Source organism: Xiphophorus couchianus, chromosome 12 (assembly GCF_001444195.1).
Source record: "Xiphophorus couchianus chromosome 12, X_couchianus-1.0, whole genome shotgun sequence".
Lineage (NCBI taxonomy): Eukaryota > Metazoa > Chordata > Actinopteri > Cyprinodontiformes > Poeciliidae > Xiphophorus > Xiphophorus couchianus.
The window spans coordinates 16,884,928-16,902,303 of NC_040239.1; the positions used below are offsets into that span (position 1 = coordinate 16,884,928).

The following is a 17,376-nucleotide window of genomic DNA, read 5'->3' on the forward strand; positions in this document are numbered from 1 at the left end:
TTACTTTGTGTGCATTTTTAAACATTTTTGAAAATGCACTTAAAAATGTTTAAGTGCATTTTTAAGTGCACTTGAAGATTTCTAATGTGGAGTAACTGTTGAAAATATACAAACCCCCATAAAAGCCACAAAAAAATAGTTGCTATGTAGTCTTTTGTTTTGCAGAACTCACATTAGATCTGAATTAATTTAGGAGACCTTCTGCAGAATGCTCTATTTATGTTAGAAGATTTAAATAGGTTGACACAGACCTCTAAGTGAAATCTAAATTTAAATATTTATTACATTTTACTCTCGATTTTCTTACCGTGTTTCAGACATTGCAAACTGTGTATTCTGTAGTAGTTGCATAATATCCTTAATTCTGCAGGAAGAAAATTGCAGAATGGCCTACCATGTTTCAGTCCTTTTACTCTGAAAGCACCCTGCAATGCAATATAAGCTGATAGATGCTTTAGACTTTTCTTAATAATTGTGAATGTTTTTAAAAAAATCTATTTTAAAAAGTTACTAAAGGCCCATTGTTGTTTTCAGCTGAAACTTTAAATATAATGTCAGTCCAGAATTTGCAGGAAGCCACACACTAAAGAAGATATAATAGATTGCTTTAGTACTCGTCAGCAACAAATACACAGCAGAGCAATGTTAATAAATTTGGCAATAAAAGTTTCTAAAGGTGGATATTTGATGCAGGATATCCGAAAACTATTTATTTAACGTTATTGGTAATGTATTAGGCCATAAAGGTTACATACAATTAACTGTTTCTGTTTTATCTGTCACGTTAGCTTCCACAAGTTTCAGCCTCTAGATGGCAGCATATCGCTACCGTGATCACCACTAATTCGTAGAAGTAGAAGTTTTTCAGTAGTAAACAGAAACGTGCTTTCAGTAACATGTCAACACCGGGTATCTGCATTCAGGAGTAAAAGTTACAATGTCGTTTGAAAACCTGATAAAAAGTCTTCAGGACTGCTTCATCACTGAAGATTCAACACCTGGAAATGGCTGCCAGACCCTCCAGCTGTTTGTCGATAAACTGTCTGAATCCTCCAGGTTTGTTAAGCTATTTTTAAGTGCACATGCGCCGTCGGTTCTGTAATAAAAAGGCAATTTGTGTGCACGGACAGGAGCAGCGTTAAAAGGAGCAAGGAGCGCAGTTTGGAGGAGGCAGCCCAGCTGCTGAGACAGATCCCAGAGGCACAGCTCCGTGGTTTGGAGGAAGAGCACCTCCTGCTTCTGGTCAGACTCCTCTTATCCCTGCAGCTGGAGATGGTCAGCATCTCTACAGCCTGTCGTAAGGTGGACCAGGTGAGCTCCACAGATTCCTTTTTCACTGTAAAATGATGTGGAAGAACTGTGATGTAATGAAAACTTTTGCTTCACAGATGCTGCAGCATTTGGCAGCAAAGGTGGACCACAAACTGGTCTATAAGGAGACTCTCCACAGTTTTAATGCCATAGTCCACAGTGATCAGGTACAGAGACTTTGTGTTTGGTTGCCCTTTGCAATCATACCCTTTGCATTCATACTTTCGCTGTACCTCTTGAACTGTTGATGCATCTTGGCTTGGATTCCCTTGAAAAACAGGTTTTTAATCTTGGTGGATTTTTATCTTAGTGAAATAAAGATTAAATAAATAATTTAATAAATTGTCTGAAAACCAAGTGTTACTTCATTTCCTCTTTGCAATTATGCGTGACTTTTTGTTGATATGTTACATAAAATACCAATAAAAAAAACTTGGCTGTAATGTGACAAAATGTGAATGATCACTTCACTGTCGGTCTTGGAAATGATTTGACTTTGTCTTTTTACCAGGTTCTCTCGTTGGAGGATTTGCAGAGAGGTGGGTTCACTGATGCTTACATTATTTTAGTATGCCACAGATCTAATGTGTAGACATTTAATTATTTCTCCATAATTTTAGCATGCATGTACCTGGAGGACAGCGTAGTTGGTCGAGAGGTTTGGCGAGAATCCTTCATGCCAATGCTGCAGAGAGTATCTGAATCTCTTCCTGCTGTGCTACAGGAGGAATCTCAGAGAGATGGGCTGATCTGTTATATTACTGCCAAGGTACAAATGAAACATGCATCAGGAATACCTATCAAGAACAGCCATTATAAAACAATTGTAACTTTATTTCTAACATGTGAACATTCATGGCTGCAGGTGTGTCTTCAAGCGTTTCAGCTGTTGCCCAACGAAGTTGCTCCTCTGGTGTGGGAGGAAAACCACAGCAAAGAAGCAGTGCAGAGGATTCTGCAGGCTCTTATTGACATACTTAGACAGGTGTCTTTTCTTTCAAAGCAAATTTATCGTCTTCTAGATGACAAACTATTGTTGAAAAAGCTGCTTATGTGATCTGTCGTGCAGTGCTGCAACAGGGACACGCGTCTTTTGGCGGGCACAGCAGTGGCGATGCTGATCAACACTGCATCCGAGAGTACAGCCGCTGGAGCTGCAGCCTGGAATCTGCTGCAGGCCTCTCATCCACGTACGTAACACCTGCAGCATCATACCCTTTGAGCCTGTCATACAGTGGTATTTAAACACAATAAATTATGGGAACAATTAGGAGCAGAAAATTAAAACTGGCACTGGTTTTAGTTCAAATTATTAAGGCATTTTCATTTGCCGTTTTTTTTTTATCTTAAAATTCACCTCTCTTGCTCCCACTACACAGTGATGAATTTTATTTTGACTTTTTACCCTCTGACTGGAGACGTTTTCTTTGTGCTGCCTCTCAGAGCCCTGCCAGCTGACTGTGGGGGTCCTGCAGGTGACATGTGACCCTGTAGGGAAGGACAGAGTGGACAGGCTGGCTGTGAGCAGAGGCCTCCTCACCTGCTGTCGACCTCACATCTTACTAAGTCCAAGCCACGACACCACACAGGTAGGGAAAGCTTGTGTGGAGCCCACGTTGGGACTTTTCAACATATTGAATCGATATTATCTTGTTTCTCAGGCCTGTTTGCTGCTGGAAGGTTTGTTTCCTCTTGTTTATGCATTGTGTGAGGAGAAGCAGGATTGTCACTACTTTGCCTTTGAGGGTGAGTGAACTCCATACTGCTTGTTTAGTCTCTTTGACTGGCTCTGCTTTCTGCTAAAAACCCAAAATGTTGTTGCAGTGTTAACAATGTGGCTGAAGAGAGTGAAGGAATGTGTGACGGATCTGTGGAGGATGACCGGCTCCCGTCTCCTGCCCGACGACAGCAAGCTCCTGCAGCAGCTTACACACATTATCTGGACCAATGCAGAAAGCCCAGTGAGTCACTGACATCTACTCATACTCAGAAGGAGCACACAATGATTGGCATTTGGTTGCACATTAGGCTTTCCGGCTAAGTTATTGAATATTTTTTATCAGAGGTGCATTTGTTTCTTGTTTCCACTGTATGCTGGTAGGAACTTCACCATATTGAAAGTTATCTTGTGATATTAACAATCACTGATATTGATTGCAATCCCCAGAAACTGACAGTGTGGTTTGAATTGTTACTTCAAAATTCAAGCTGGTTGAAGGAGAAAACAAATAAACCCTGTTTTAAAGTTTAAAATATGATTTATCGGCACAATCGTTGTGCTGTTTATATGTACAATTGTGATACTTAATGCAACTTTTCAGACTGATAACTGTTTGTGACTATATCTTTGCTAAGGCTTTTTTTCATCACCATTGGAACATATATCAGGAAAGGAGGTAAAAAAACTGAAATTTTTAAGTGTGAGCTTATGCTACTGCAAAAAGGATTAGTTTATCTGAGGAGTTTTTATACATATTTAATATGGGGCAAATAAATGCTGTGTCCATTAAAAACCACACTGTTTAAAGGCTGTTTTTTAATGTTTTTTGTGTGTGTTTCTATTTTGGCAGGTGGAAGGGGTGCCTGAGTTTGCGAGCAGTGCCTTTACTCTGTTGCTGAACCTTTATGCCTTGGACTCTGAGCAGTTTTGTGACACCAGCAAGACTTTTTATTTTACCCTGCTTGAACGATTATTGAAACTGCCCTGGGAGGCCAAAGCCAAATACCATCGCCTTTGTGCTCTGCTGCCTCATGTGGGAGCTGAGCTAGTGAGCATATAATAGCTGTTACATTCTGTATATCATTGTTACTTTTACTTTCTGTGACCCAGATGTTTGGCTGTGTCTCTGTAGGTGCTGGATCAATACACTGAAGTATCTCGCCATCTCCTGAACTGCCTATCGACCAATCACCTGTCCCCATGTGGCTCAGAGTTTTATAAGTGTCTGATCCAGCAGCAGAGGCGAGAGCTTCCTGTCTCACTCACTGAAGTGGACCTGGCCGGGCGCTGGGCGAACAGCTGGCAGCCTCTCCTCCTGGAGGCTCTGACATCTGAAGTGACTCTCCTACAGACCAACAGCTCAACACATTTACTGCCCTGCACCCTCCAGGTTTTTCCCTCGGCCGTGCATCACCTGCTGGCCTCCCTGAACCCTCAAAAGCCAGGCCACCTGCACGCCTGGGCGTGCGTCCTGAGCTCCTACCGAGCCGTCAGCGGCTGTTCTCCCTGGGCTCTGCATGGGAGCTCCACCTTTAAAACCCTGCAGCTGGCTCTCGGGTCTGCAGACGACAAAGTGCGTCTGGCTGCCCTCAACCTGCTCTGCTGCAGCCCAAAGACCAGAGATGTCCCCTCTGCAGAGGAGATCACGATACTGAAGGAGTTTATCCCCCAGAATCTGAATTGCGAGTCCTCACCTTTTCGGCAGCACCTTCAGGCTGCGGTGAGAAGGTTTCTGGTTCGTATCAGAGATGGCTGCTTGGCACACATCAGAGGAGTCAAGGGCAAAAAGAAAGAAGATGTCAGCCATGAAAACAGAACGGATGTTCTGGAGCAAGGGATTGGTGAGGAGGAAAAAAGAGATGATAAACGTTTTGCTCTGGACTTTTTTTTTTTTTCTCTCTGGATTTTTCAGTTTTGTATTCTCTGTTCAGAAAAGATGTTCTTTATATCACATAGGTTTTGTGGAGTGGTTAGGCGAGCTTCCATACAGCTTTCTGTCACCTGGACACAGCTATCAGAGGAAGAAGACGGCGCTGTTGTTGTTGTTTGCAGTCCTGGAGACGTGCACAGATACCTGGAGCCCCGACAAAAAGAAGGGACAGCCACCGGGTGAGACATTAAAAACAACACGGAGTAACAGATGTGTTTACTCAAGTATAATGAAGAATTCATACCCATTGAGCCAATGTTTGGTTACGTTGCAAACACAAACTTCAATGTTTCTTAACAGAATCTTGTGTATTAAAAAAGCACAAAGATGTGAATGCCTTGTTTAAAGAAAAAAAGATAAGTGTGGCTCACCTGAGCATTATCTCTGCATCTTCCATCTCTTTAATGATGAAACTGGTTATAATTACAGCAAATATAGGACTTCTTATTGACTGTGCCAGACAGAGAGGACAGTGGGATTTCTTCTGCAGAACCAAGCAGCTGCTTCTTATCAGTTGTCTAGAGGATTCTACAAATGAGGTATGGCTCTCTGAGTGGAGCCAGTTGTCTAAACTGGCTGAAATATAACACAAGAGCTGTTCTTTCCTTTAGATCCGGGAGCTCTCGGCTGGCTTGTTGTTGAGATTTTTCCCTCCCAGTTTCCCTGCTGATATCGCGGAAGTCCTGGAGACGAGGAGTATGCAGCTTCTGCGCAGCCCACGGGTGCAGGAGGCTCAGATGGGAGCGCTCATGATGAAGATGCTCCTCCAAAAGTAGGTCTCACCTCCTCTCGTGCCCTCATCTTGTAAAATTATTTGCATTCCTTTAGCTTTTTCTTCCCTTCACAACAACAAATGTTGGAATTTGAGGATTTTATGTGGAAGGCAAATACAATTTGGAGCATAATTGTGAATCTGAAATGTGTGGCATGCATTTGTGTTCAACCCTTCAAGGCAGTTGGTTGTACTGGATTTTGATTAGTGGTGTCAAAGTCAAGAAGGTCTCTAGTTCTGTTTAGTTTTATTTCCTTTTCCCTCCTGCCACCTTTCAAGGTTTATAGACACTAAATGGATGAATGTCTGTATGTGAACCCATTTTGTTTTAGAAACCGTCCGTCACTCCACATTTCGCACAACTTTGCGCATAATTTATATCAATAATGAACACTGACACCTGTGGTTATATCAGAACAAAATATGGAAAAATTTCAGAGGTGTGAATATTATTCGACTGCAATGGTGTTATGTTTGGGTGATGACAGTATTGACTGTTCTTCATGTAGATCAGGACATCGGTGCAGCCCGAGCTGTACTGCCAACGTTGGAAGGAACCTGTGTGTAGTCAGAGTCCTGCTGAAGGAGCTAGAGGAGCATCATCTGACAGCCAAAGCAGACATGATGCTCTCTGCCAGAACCAAGCCTATACACGGTGACTAACATTCACATTGATGATGACGGAAAATCTTTTTTTTTTCTTTATATGAATCCTCTGAATCCCTTTTTTTTATGTTCTAGGAGTGTTGTGCGCTCTTCAGAGGTGTTTGCTTGAAGCAGCTGATGATATCTATACCACACTTGACCACAGTCTGATGACCAAGTTGTTGGATCTGCTGGAGAATATTTCTCTGCTGCTGCTTGCGGTTCTGCATGGAGATTGTGAGGCTCGTGTCTCTGAAAAATGTAATCAAAACAATCTTAACGAGCAGTGAAATCTCATTTTAGATACTTTTTTTTAACATTGGAAACTGAATTGCTTTTTGTCTCTTAGATGCTCCCCCGTCCTTTTGTGACATGGGAAACGCCATCAGCTCTCTGATATCCCAGTCTGGAGGTGGCCAAACAGACGAGGAGGAGTGTGTCCTGCTGTCTGAAGAGCACAGCCTTGTTCTCACCTGCTGCTGGGTCTCTCTAAAGGTGAGACATGCATCATTTAGATTCCCCTTCTCAGCATCAGTCTTTGTTAGAGGATGAGAAAACTCACCTGTGTTTCTTTTCCACATCTTTGCACCAGGAAACGGGAATACTTTTAGGTTCGTTGGTGGAGAAAGTTCTGAAAGAATCCAAGAAACATTCTGAGTGTCTTCTAACTAAACGGGATTTAATGAGGGCGTCAGACGTATTCAAGAATATTCTTCTAAAATGCCGCCACTGGGTATGTTATTTTCAAAATACACAGTTCAAGTCAATGGTCAAAACTGTTAAGGTTTTAATAATTTATTACACTGGTTTTTTTTTTTAGGTCGGGATGATTTAATTCAACAAACAACTTCTGTGATTTTCTTTTTTACAAGCAATTGAATGCGTAACTTTGATTTTATGATGAATTTCCTCTAATTCCCACATTGAGACAGATTCAAATATAGAGATGTTTAGTTAAATGTCTGTAACTGAGTCGTCCCATAACAACATGGTTTTTTTAACCAACTATTACTCAGATGGTCACATGTGGCTCCTAAGACCCTCCAAAGTGGCCCTGAATAACTCGCTACTTCTACCAGCCTCTCTATGTGTTTTCACATTGCCCATTATTTAATATCCATTATTAGGTACATTTTTTTCTGGTTTTTTTTCTTCTTCTTCTTTGTTTGTGTTTTTACTTGCTTTACCCATTTTTTAGTTTCTGTACATTTTCCAGTCTGGATTTCTTTTAAGGGATTTATAAGTAACAACTGGTGCACTGTTACCAGTTTTAGGAGTCTCACCTTGACTCCTCCAGACTCACTTTCTACACTGTGATTCAACCCAGCTCAGTGTTTGTTTTGTTTGACTGTAAAACATTTCGCCACTAGGCAAATATCAGTTGATCTCAGCTCTTTTATCTGCTCAGCTCTTCACTAAGTTCCTCACAATTTTTTCAGTGTCATTTATTGAACAATTTATGTTGATAACAAAATTGTTGTTCAACTTTACCTGTCAAAAGTAGCTCTCTGTGTTTGTTAAATAACTCCACCCTGGAGAAAACATGATTTGAATAACTCAACGAAGAACAAATATTATTCAGAACTTCATGCCAATCATAATTGTGTGTAAACTTCATTTAAACTTAAACTTTCACTGGTTACCTGTTAACAGATGTTTCTTTTCTCACCAGGGGGCAGTAGAGGGCTGCGGTTTAGGCTTCACAAAGTTCTGTACGTCTCTGCTGAACAGCAGTGATTCAGACCTCAAGGATATTCCTGCCCAAATGCTGAAAGATGTAAGTAATTTTAGTTTTCTCTTTAACTAATAAAAGACAACTACTGATGTGCAGACTTATTACTCTCTGATGTCATTCTAGGGACTGCAGGTTGTTCAGTGCCCTGGCTCTACGTCTGTGACCCGACGGGCAGCAGGGCTGCCCATGCTGATCCTGTGCGTTCTCTCATCAGAGGAGATCAGTAAGGCGAGGCCGCTGTTAGCTCTCAGTATGCAAACCCTGCTGGACACCGCCCGACGTCCCCTCGATGAGAACTGGGACCAAACCCTGGACCTCCCACAGGTGTGTTGTTTCTGCAACTGCCATCTTGTTGGTGCTGATCGTAAAGAATCGGATAGACTGTGATGACCTCATTGTCATTTTGTGCACAGGTATGTGCGGTTCACACTCTGCAGGCGTTGGTTCGTGGCGCAGGTTTGGGGGCAGCTGTTCTTCAGTTTGCTCCTGCTGTAGCCGTCTTGTCTCTGACTCTGCTCCGATCTCCATGCTGGGCCATGAGGAATGCTGCACTGCAACTTTACAGTGAGTCAGAAGCTCATATACTGCCTGTTCGATATGAAAATTCTGCTCTGAATTGTCCATTAACCTGCACGTCCTCTTCTAGGCTCTCTTTGCTCTCGAATGCTTGGCCAGCGGTCCAGCAGTGTAGAGGCTGGCCCCACGCAACACAGCATGTCCCCTGCTGCCTTCTTCTTTCACTACCCTACGCTTCAAGCTGTCCTCCTGTGCGAGCTGAGAGGGGCGGCGCAACACCTCCATAGGCCAACCGCTGGGGCCAAGCTGCATCTGCAGCCCTCACTCTACCCGATTCTAACTCTGCTGGCCCACCTCCAGCCTGGCGTTCAAGACTCACCAGAGTAATGCTTACACACTTTTTGACTGATCAATCCAATTAAATAGATCTTCTGTAGTAGGAACTGCTCATTTTAACCACATTTTCTAAACTTATCAGTTCCTTTGCTTATTGTAGCTAGTTCAGTGCATAGCCAGTATAAATCTGAGCTGCGGAGAGCAGAGCCCAAGATTTTACAAAAATTATCTGATTTCTTGGGAGTTAACACAGATGTATGCAGATAGATGAATAAATGTGGAAATGTTAGAAGACATTAAGTTCTATAAATATATGTTGTCTAGCCCAAAATAAAATAATAGATGTGCATTTTAGCGATTTTGGACCCTTTGAAGGTAAATTGATATTCAGACTTAAGTTTTTAATACCTGACTTTACCAGAACCAGATGGGATTTGCAGTGCCACTCATTTGCTTTGTTCAGTTTTGGCAGCAGATACGTATCCCACATCCTCCTCTTATGTAGAGCGAATCCGCCCTGACACTGTTAGGTAACCACACACACCAAACTGCCAGGACAGGAGATGCTAAAAACCCTCACATTTAGGATAGAAAATCATTTTTTAATTACCAGTAAATGTAAGATCAGTGTTACTGTGCTATGTGTGTTTTGTTCAGATGAAGCAAATCAGGGTTTTTATTTTATAAAGTTTTGTACAGTAGAAATGGGATGTGCTAGGCAGTGACCTTTTAAAAGTGCTGACTCATTTTATTTTATTTGGAAAGTACTAGGAGTAACATCTCAGTTTCCAGTCAGTGAAAGGTTTTTTTGGTTTGGTATTCAATAAAACATAATTTCTGACTGTGAATTATTTTCCAACTCATTAAATGATATTACTCTGCATCTGTTCCTCTCTTAAACTCGTTGTTTAGGTGACTGAGTGTACATATCCTCATGTGTTTCCTCTGGCAGAACGTTGTTGGACTTCCTGCCTCCGTTACTCCAGCTATCTGCCAGTCCCATTTATAGTGTCAGAGTAATGGCCTCCAAAGCTCTGGTTGCCATGACACCTCCTTCAGGGTACTTTGACCTCCTCCTAAAGCTGACCTCTCAGCTCCCTGGTCCGCAGGAGTCCTGCAACCACAACCGGCTCCATGGCCAGCTGCTACAGATGAAGGCCTTACTGGACCGAGCTCTCTGCTCAGACAGGTGGGACTGGAATAAAGAAGGTGCTTAAATATTCATCAGTAACTTCCTGACTTTGAAACTCTGCAGTGTTTGTGTCTATAGTGTCCTTTCTGACGACCTCCGTGAAGTGGTGAACAGGATCCATTCTTCAATGTGGCTGGGGACCACGGCTCAGTGCTGCCCCCTGGTGAGAGCAGCGTACCTCAGTGTGGCTGGCTCCCTGAGAAGATATTCCTGCGAGACTTTCCTGTTGCAGCTCAGTGACAGACTTATGCATGATCTTCATGCGCCTCAGCAGGGTCTTCAGGTGTGTGACACCTGTATATGACACTGTGTGTGATTTATGTTGTTTGTAAAGGACTTCAAAAAACGGTTTAAAAAAAAAACTGTTGAGCAAAAGTAGATTTCTGACACTATTCAGCAAGCACTTTAAACTGCCTTGTTGCTGAAAATGTGCTATATATATATATAAATCAAATTACGTTTACCTTTACCTGTAAATGAGGATACCAATTACAGTCTGACAGATTTCAATCATTCTTTTCTTTTAACTTTGTTCTCTACAGGTTGGCTTGTCATCGTTCCATCAGCAAGCCCTTCACTTCCTCTGTGCAGATCCAAAGTGGGCTTGTCAAACTTGGGAGAGTTTTTCTGAAGCCTCCCCTGAGCTGAGGCTCTCGCTGGTCACTTGGTTGCTGGACAGCCAGGACTGGCAGCAAATCGACTTGAAAGAAGTGATCCAGAGGGTGTTGCAGGTAAGGCACAGAGACACTCCCAACAACTTTAACTCAAAGACAAGCTTTAAAAATAAAACAGTCCAGCACTTTAGGATGTAATGACTATCTATTTTTTTCTATATTCGCAATAGAAAAGGTGTGACATTCACCTGTAACCACTCTCCTACACTCTGTGACACCCTTACATATCGATTTTTCCCCAAAAAGAATGGGTAATTAAATCGTAGTGTAAAAAACCCTGTTCTTTACAAATGATGTGATGGAAATGTTGCTGCACATCAGGCTGCACACGCCTTTCTGTAGCATAGCGGTGACAGTATCATGCTGTGGGGATGTTCTCTTTACATGGAGAAGTGAGGCAGACTCCACATATCTTTGATTTTGATTCAGAGCTATCAGAGTAAAAGAGAATAAATTGGTCAACACACAGAATCCTAATAAAACTGATAAAGGTGTGTGGTCTTAACACAACACAATGTGACAAAGTTAAAAATGTAAGAGTCCTTTTGTGGAGATTGTATTTACTTGTGTTAAAAGTTCATGTAGGTCATTAAGAAAAAGACTATGACTCATACATGCTGTTCAGGATTTACCCGACTCTTTAGACAAGGAAAAATGTGATACTGGCTATCTGCAGTCATGTGCCAGAGATAGCCTAGTGTTTGTTTATGACGCCCAGTAACACGTTTAGCAGCACCTGTGTGATCGATTACCTGCCTTCTGATCATGTGAAGGTAATTTTTAAATGTTCTCTTTCTCCAGTCAAACTTGAAGGAGGCTTTGTTGGGCGACAGCGTGGATTACCGCACCACGTACCTCACGGCTCTGGTTTCTGTGATGACCAGTGGTGGCTCTGCTTTGCCTCAGCCGCTTTCCGACTCAGAACTTTGTTTGTCCGAGTGTTTGCATTTATTACTTCAAGACCTAGAAATCCAGAAAGGTGGACCAGAGTACCTCTCTCAAGCTCTACATGCTGCTAGCCTGCTGCTTTCCCATGTGTCAGATTTCAGGTTTTACACAGTTTTTTTTTTGTGTTACATGTCATGTCCTTATTTTAGACTTCCATATTAACATAAATTCCTCTAACTTTGACTTTTATCTAATAAGCCTGAAGACATCTATGCTTCAGCGTTGGTGCAGTATCCTGGAGTGTCAGCGGGCTCCAGAGGCCCCAGAAGTCCTCAGGATAGTGTGCAGTGAAGCTCTTTGTGCAGCTGGACTACCGCTCATCAACAACCTCAGAGATCACAGCTCTCTCCCTGCCATCATGATGAGGTATGAAGGAAATCTGATCATGTTGGATAGCTTTAAATGACTGATTCTGGTTAAAATACTTTAAAAAGATTTTATATTTAGTTTTTTTCTTTTTTTATTGTGTAGGTTGATCAACACAGGCCTGTACCTGCTACAGGACCAAAGCCAGGAGGTGAGGCAGAAAGCTGCCTGTTTTGCCTCTTTGCTGCATCATTCAAGACGAGGTAACAACCAGAGGAGTGTCTGCATTATGCAGATCAACCAAGCTCTGCTGCTCCTCTTGGACCTGCTGCTGCAGGAATGCTGGGATACTCCTGGTGCGCTGGAGGTGCTGCTGTCCCACCTAGCTCAGACTGACCTCAGATCAGTGCTGAGAGAAGCCTCACCAACAAGAGGGTGTGTTATTAAACAGAATCTGTGTGGTAGCTTGCAAAAGTACTCAAGCGCCTTGAACCTTTTTGACACTTTGTCAAATTACAACCACACATTGCAACAAAGCCCTAAACCCTAGAACACCGCAAGATGGCACTGAATACAATGTATGTCACTATTTTAGGATTTTGATATTAAAAAACATTGAAAACAATGTATTATTTATATTTCAATTACACAATTGTGGCCTAATTTATCAACAGGTTGGAGATTTAGAATTAGAATAGAATAGAATAGAATTCAACTTTATTGTCATTGCACTTTCACAAGTACAAGCAACGAGATGTAGTTTGCATCTATCCAGAAGTGCTCTACGAGATATAAATATTTATTCACAGATGTACAAGACTATGTATGTATGGACTATAAGGGGTTATAGCAAGAGATATACTGTAGATATTGTGTATAAATATAAATATGGGAGCTATATGCACAGATTATACAGAATATACAAGAATGTTAGGGAATGGATTATAGATAAATAATGGCAGATAAAATTTACAGGTTGTATGTGTGTGTGAAGAAAACAGTCCGTGATGTCTGTGTGTGTGAGGATAGTCCATGTGTTATTGTTGTATGAGAGGATAGGGGAGTACAGTCCTTATAGTTTATGTTTTATATCAGGAGGCGTTCAAAAGCGTGACAGCTGTGGGAAAGAAGCTGTTCCGGTGGTTCTGGTCCGTAGGCTTCTGTAACGCCTCCCAGAGGGCAGGAGGGAAAAGAGTGTGTGTGCTGGGTGAGTGGAGAGCTTTGTGATTTTCCCGGCCCTTTTCAAACACCGCTTTCTGTAGATGTCCTTGATGGCAGGGAGCGGTGCCCCGGCGATATACTGGGCAGTTTTCACCACCCTCTTACCTTTCATTTCAATTACAGTTGTAGGTGTCTTGGGACTTGGGGCTGGACTCTTCGCATAGTCTTTTGCAAACTCAGTTGGATTGGAGGAATAGCATCAGTGAACATCCGTTTTTAAACCTTATCTCAGTTAGACTTGTCTGAACTTTGACTAGACCGCTCTACCACATTAATATGGCTTGATCCAAGTTGTTCCTTTGTACCTTTAGTTTTATGTTTGGGTTTGTCATGTTACCTCTGCCTCAGCAGCCTTTGCAACATTTAATTTACTAACTGAAAATTCTGAGTGCAATTGATTGGACTGAAGTTTATTATGAACTTTCAAAGTAAATTGGGCTGAATACATAAGCATGATACATTTTTTCTTTTTTTTTCTTAAAATATCAAATATTTGTTTATCTTTTTTTCTTCCACAACACAATTAGTCACCAATCTGTGTTGGTCAGTCAAGTAAAGTTCCATTAAAATTCATTCAAGTTTGTGGTTGTAAGTTGACAGATGGTGCATAAAATTCAACGTGTTGTTATACTTTTCAGAGTATAGCCACATTATTTATATATGGAAGTATTTGTTCAACTGAACATTAATCATCAGCATGTTGTTGCAGGAGTTGCAGTCTGTATGAGCAGGATGAGGCCAATGTGTTTGCAGAACCCTCCGTCATGTCTGCACACATGCTGCCCTACCTGCTGCAGATGGCTGAGAAATCGTCTCAGTCCTCTGCTCTGGCACAGACTCTGACTGCATGGGCAGAGAAGAATGCTGCCCAGGTGCTGGACAACCTCACAGACTGTGAACAGCTCCTGCCAGGTGCGCTGTCATACATGTAGCATTAAAGTAGAAGAACTTTAATGCTACATTAAAGAATGCTACAATACAGAATTTCCTGTTTTATGTATTAAAGTAAGAAATTTTTATCTTTTTTTTTTCTAGCTGAAACATTGTCTCCCTCTTGGTTGGCTCTCCTTGTGGATCCCCGTTTCCACTGCGCCCTGAGGGGCCTCTTCGCCAGAGCTGTCTTTCTTCTTCATCTGCTGAAAACCTCTGCTTGCACTCAGCATCACTGTGATCCTTTAAGCATGCAGATGCGTTTGCAGACAGTTTGCACTCTTCTCACTCAGAATGGTGTTCATTTTACACCTGCCTTAACAGCTACTGTGTCTGCGGAAGAGGCACGACTGTGAGGGAGCAGAGGGGAACGGATCAGTGTGACCTGGGATAAAATTAGTTTTTCATATTTGAAGAACGGATATCACATGGTCTCATTCTTAAATGACAACTGCAGATACTGATGCCGCCAGACGCCAGCCCTTCGTGAATTTATGCAAGAGCGAAGTGGGTAGGGTTACTTTGGTGTCTTTCCTTGCTGAGAATGGGAAGAGACCCTCTGGGAATTGGGTGGGTGAAGTTTTATTCAGTTTCAGTGGAGTTATAATGGAGAGCTGCAGTCAGAACAATAGTGCCAGGTTATTTTTGCCCTGCCTTGTTATTGTGCTTCTCTCTGCAGCAACAGTAGCAAGGCTCACATCGGTGCAGTGATGTAATGCAACAGCATCTGGAAATATTGCCTGCTTAGCAGCCAGTGGGGGGTGTGATGTGTGGTTTAGTTTTCCATTAGAGGCTTTCTGACTGGATAAGTGTCTATTTTCTAAACCACATGAGAGCTGAGAGCTGGTTCCGAGGGATCTGATTGAAATCTGGTGGTTGGCCCATAACAGGCCACATGTTTAGACTAGTCTTACGTCATCAGGTAGCCCGCTGACAACTACCAGGATTCAAGAAGCCCAAATGTTGAACTTGTAAGTTTCAATGTTATCTGTTTAGTAGGAATTTGTCACAGAAATGAAATTTCGTTGATGTGGAAAGTAGATCAAAATCTGTCTGTAAACCAGAAGATGTGGCGCTTTATCTCAATTTGTTTCTCATTTTCCTTTTTTCCTTGGTGCACTCAGTGCACACAAGATCTGTTGCATCATTGTGTGCACGGATTATACAACAACTGTGACAATAAGCCTGGATTAATGATTCGTACAGAAATCTTATCCAGGCTTTTTTCCATCAATTTCCTCAAGGTCCACACCTAGTGTCCAGTAACATGCCCCTTATTGGAACTTGACTTTTATTTTTGTCAAAATGTAATATTCCGGTAAAGAATTCATCAGTTGCATCGGTTTTTAGCAACCTATTGTCATATAAAATATTTATGTTTTATATCGAAAACTGAATTAGCTATGACTATATAAGTATATTACTAATGATATTTTATATAAAGTTTTGGTTCAACAAAATGTGTTTAATTTGGAATGATTGACAATAATTAAGTGTGAATCATGAAATCAAAGGAGTTTTTATCACTGAAACCTGATCTTTTTCCTCAGAATAATCTTAATTTACGGAAGGTGGAGTGAGATTGTCTTAAAGTGGAAAAAGGACCATCTGGCCTGGTAAAAGCATGTGGAGTATCAGCAAGCTGCTGCTTTACTGACAGTAGGGAGAAAGGCCAAGTGCAGAGGGAACAGCCACTGTAATGATGTGTGTATATAAGTGAGACATATGTGCCATTTGGAGCATGAAAGGAGTGTTTTTCCACTGGTTCAACAAGTTACCTAGTAAATAAAATTTTATTATTAAATATTTCTATTGTAAAACTCTGTTCAATTTTAAATCATTTTATAGTGCAAGTTTTAAGAAGAATAGATTTTGCTGAAGGATTGTAATCTGATCACTCTTTAGTGATGAACTTATATCAGCAGACATTCTTTTTTTTTAAATATTACCTATCATTGTTTCCTCAAGCAATGCTTTGGAAATGTCACAGTTAAGACTTTCAAGACATGCATATTACACCATTGCAAAACACCAATGGAGGCCCGTCGAGGGCCAATGCGGCGCATTTTGAGCGTCTAGCACGGCGTGATTAGAACCGTTTTGAGCGTTTGACCGTCCAACTTGTCCGAGGCTCCACATAATAGACTTTGAATGTAAACCAGACGCGCCTGATGCTCAAAACGCATTTGGGGTGAACTCACCAAAAATGCACATGCAAAGAGCTTGAAGCGACAGGTGTGATTTTGACGCGCAAAGCGCGTTTGGTGTGAACGCACCATTAGAATATGACTCAAATGGGGTTAAATTAAAGGGGTGGTACTTTAGTATAATTCTCTAGCACAATCAAGCAACTGGCAAGCAACTTCACAGTTTGAATGTGAAGGAAAGTTTCACTTATAAAAAATGCTGTATATATTAAACATGAAATTTGACTAATTTGACGTCTTGAAATTGGACCTCTGTCTCTTTAAGAAGCTCCTGCTCTTTTCAACACTCTGTTTTACAACCATTCTTGGGAGCAGTGGGTTGAGAAGTATGTTGTGTCATGAGCTCAGCAGACTCGCAGTTCTACCAGGTGTTTGCTAATTTGCAGCTGCCGCTAGTCTGAAGGAGCTGAGTTCATGGGTTGTGCTCTGTGGGATGGAAACTCAGCTGGAGACTGCAGCTCCAAGGAAGAGCTTTGCATAAACAGACGGCACTTTGGGAGAATAATCAGGTCCGTTTAGAATTGCTGCCACCAGTGACGTTTTTGTTAATAATGACTATATTTCGTTGACAGCTTCAACTCCCTTAAAGAATGGAAGGCAATACAACCCCTGAAAAGTATCTCTGTACAGACATAAGTGAGAGAATATTCTTGAGACTGTTTGAATGTGATGGAAATACCCTACCGTTAGAGTTCAGAGTGTGTCGCAGCATACAGGACAGATGCTGTGTGTTTGTTCTGATGATTGCCTGAAAACTGGATGAGCATCTTTTTGAAAAGTGGTTTAGTTTCGCTGAGGCTGAGTCACATGTTGGCTGGCCTCATTACCAGCTACACAGAGAAGCAGCGAGGCTTTTATTATCCTCTCTGCAGATCCCACTTTAGACAGACGCCAGCGGGGAAATGAGGCCTGGTAGGTTTGCAGAGGGGGTAT

The 17,376-nt window shown here is 41.8% G+C and overlaps 1 protein-coding gene across 4 annotated transcripts; it reads left to right on the top strand.

Moving 5' to 3' along the window:
• Window positions 1-862: 862 nt before the first annotated feature.
• On the top strand, window positions 863-16,174 carry LOC114154508 (thyroid adenoma-associated protein homolog). 4 transcript variants are annotated; one of them, XM_028033641.1, is made up of 32 exons: window positions 863-1,056; window positions 1,131-1,311; window positions 1,389-1,478; window positions 1,823-1,850; window positions 1,932-2,080; window positions 2,177-2,296; window positions 2,381-2,501; window positions 2,755-2,900; window positions 2,973-3,057; window positions 3,136-3,272; window positions 3,882-4,079; window positions 4,164-4,872; window positions 4,988-5,140; window positions 5,391-5,500; window positions 5,573-5,733; window positions 6,243-6,388; window positions 6,475-6,639; window positions 6,728-6,873; window positions 6,971-7,111; window positions 8,051-8,155; window positions 8,237-8,437; window positions 8,527-8,677; window positions 8,760-9,012; window positions 9,918-10,154; window positions 10,221-10,440; window positions 10,700-10,888; window positions 11,633-11,880; window positions 11,978-12,145; window positions 12,251-12,296; window positions 12,381-12,520; window positions 14,016-14,218; window positions 14,342-16,174. In XM_028033641.1, the coding sequence occupies exons 1-32, from the start codon at window positions 938-940 to the stop codon at window positions 14,590-14,592; spliced, it is 5,517 nt and encodes a 1,838-aa protein (XP_027889442.1). In that variant the 5' UTR covers window positions 863-937; the 3' UTR covers window positions 14,593-16,174. The 4 variants fall into 4 exon arrangements, with proteins under 4 accessions (XP_027889442.1, XP_027889438.1, XP_027889439.1 ...); XM_028033637.1 differs by having other exon boundaries at window positions 12,251-12,520; XM_028033638.1 differs by having other exon boundaries at window positions 10,236-10,440; window positions 12,251-12,520.
• Window positions 16,175-17,376: the final 1,202 nt, after the last annotated feature.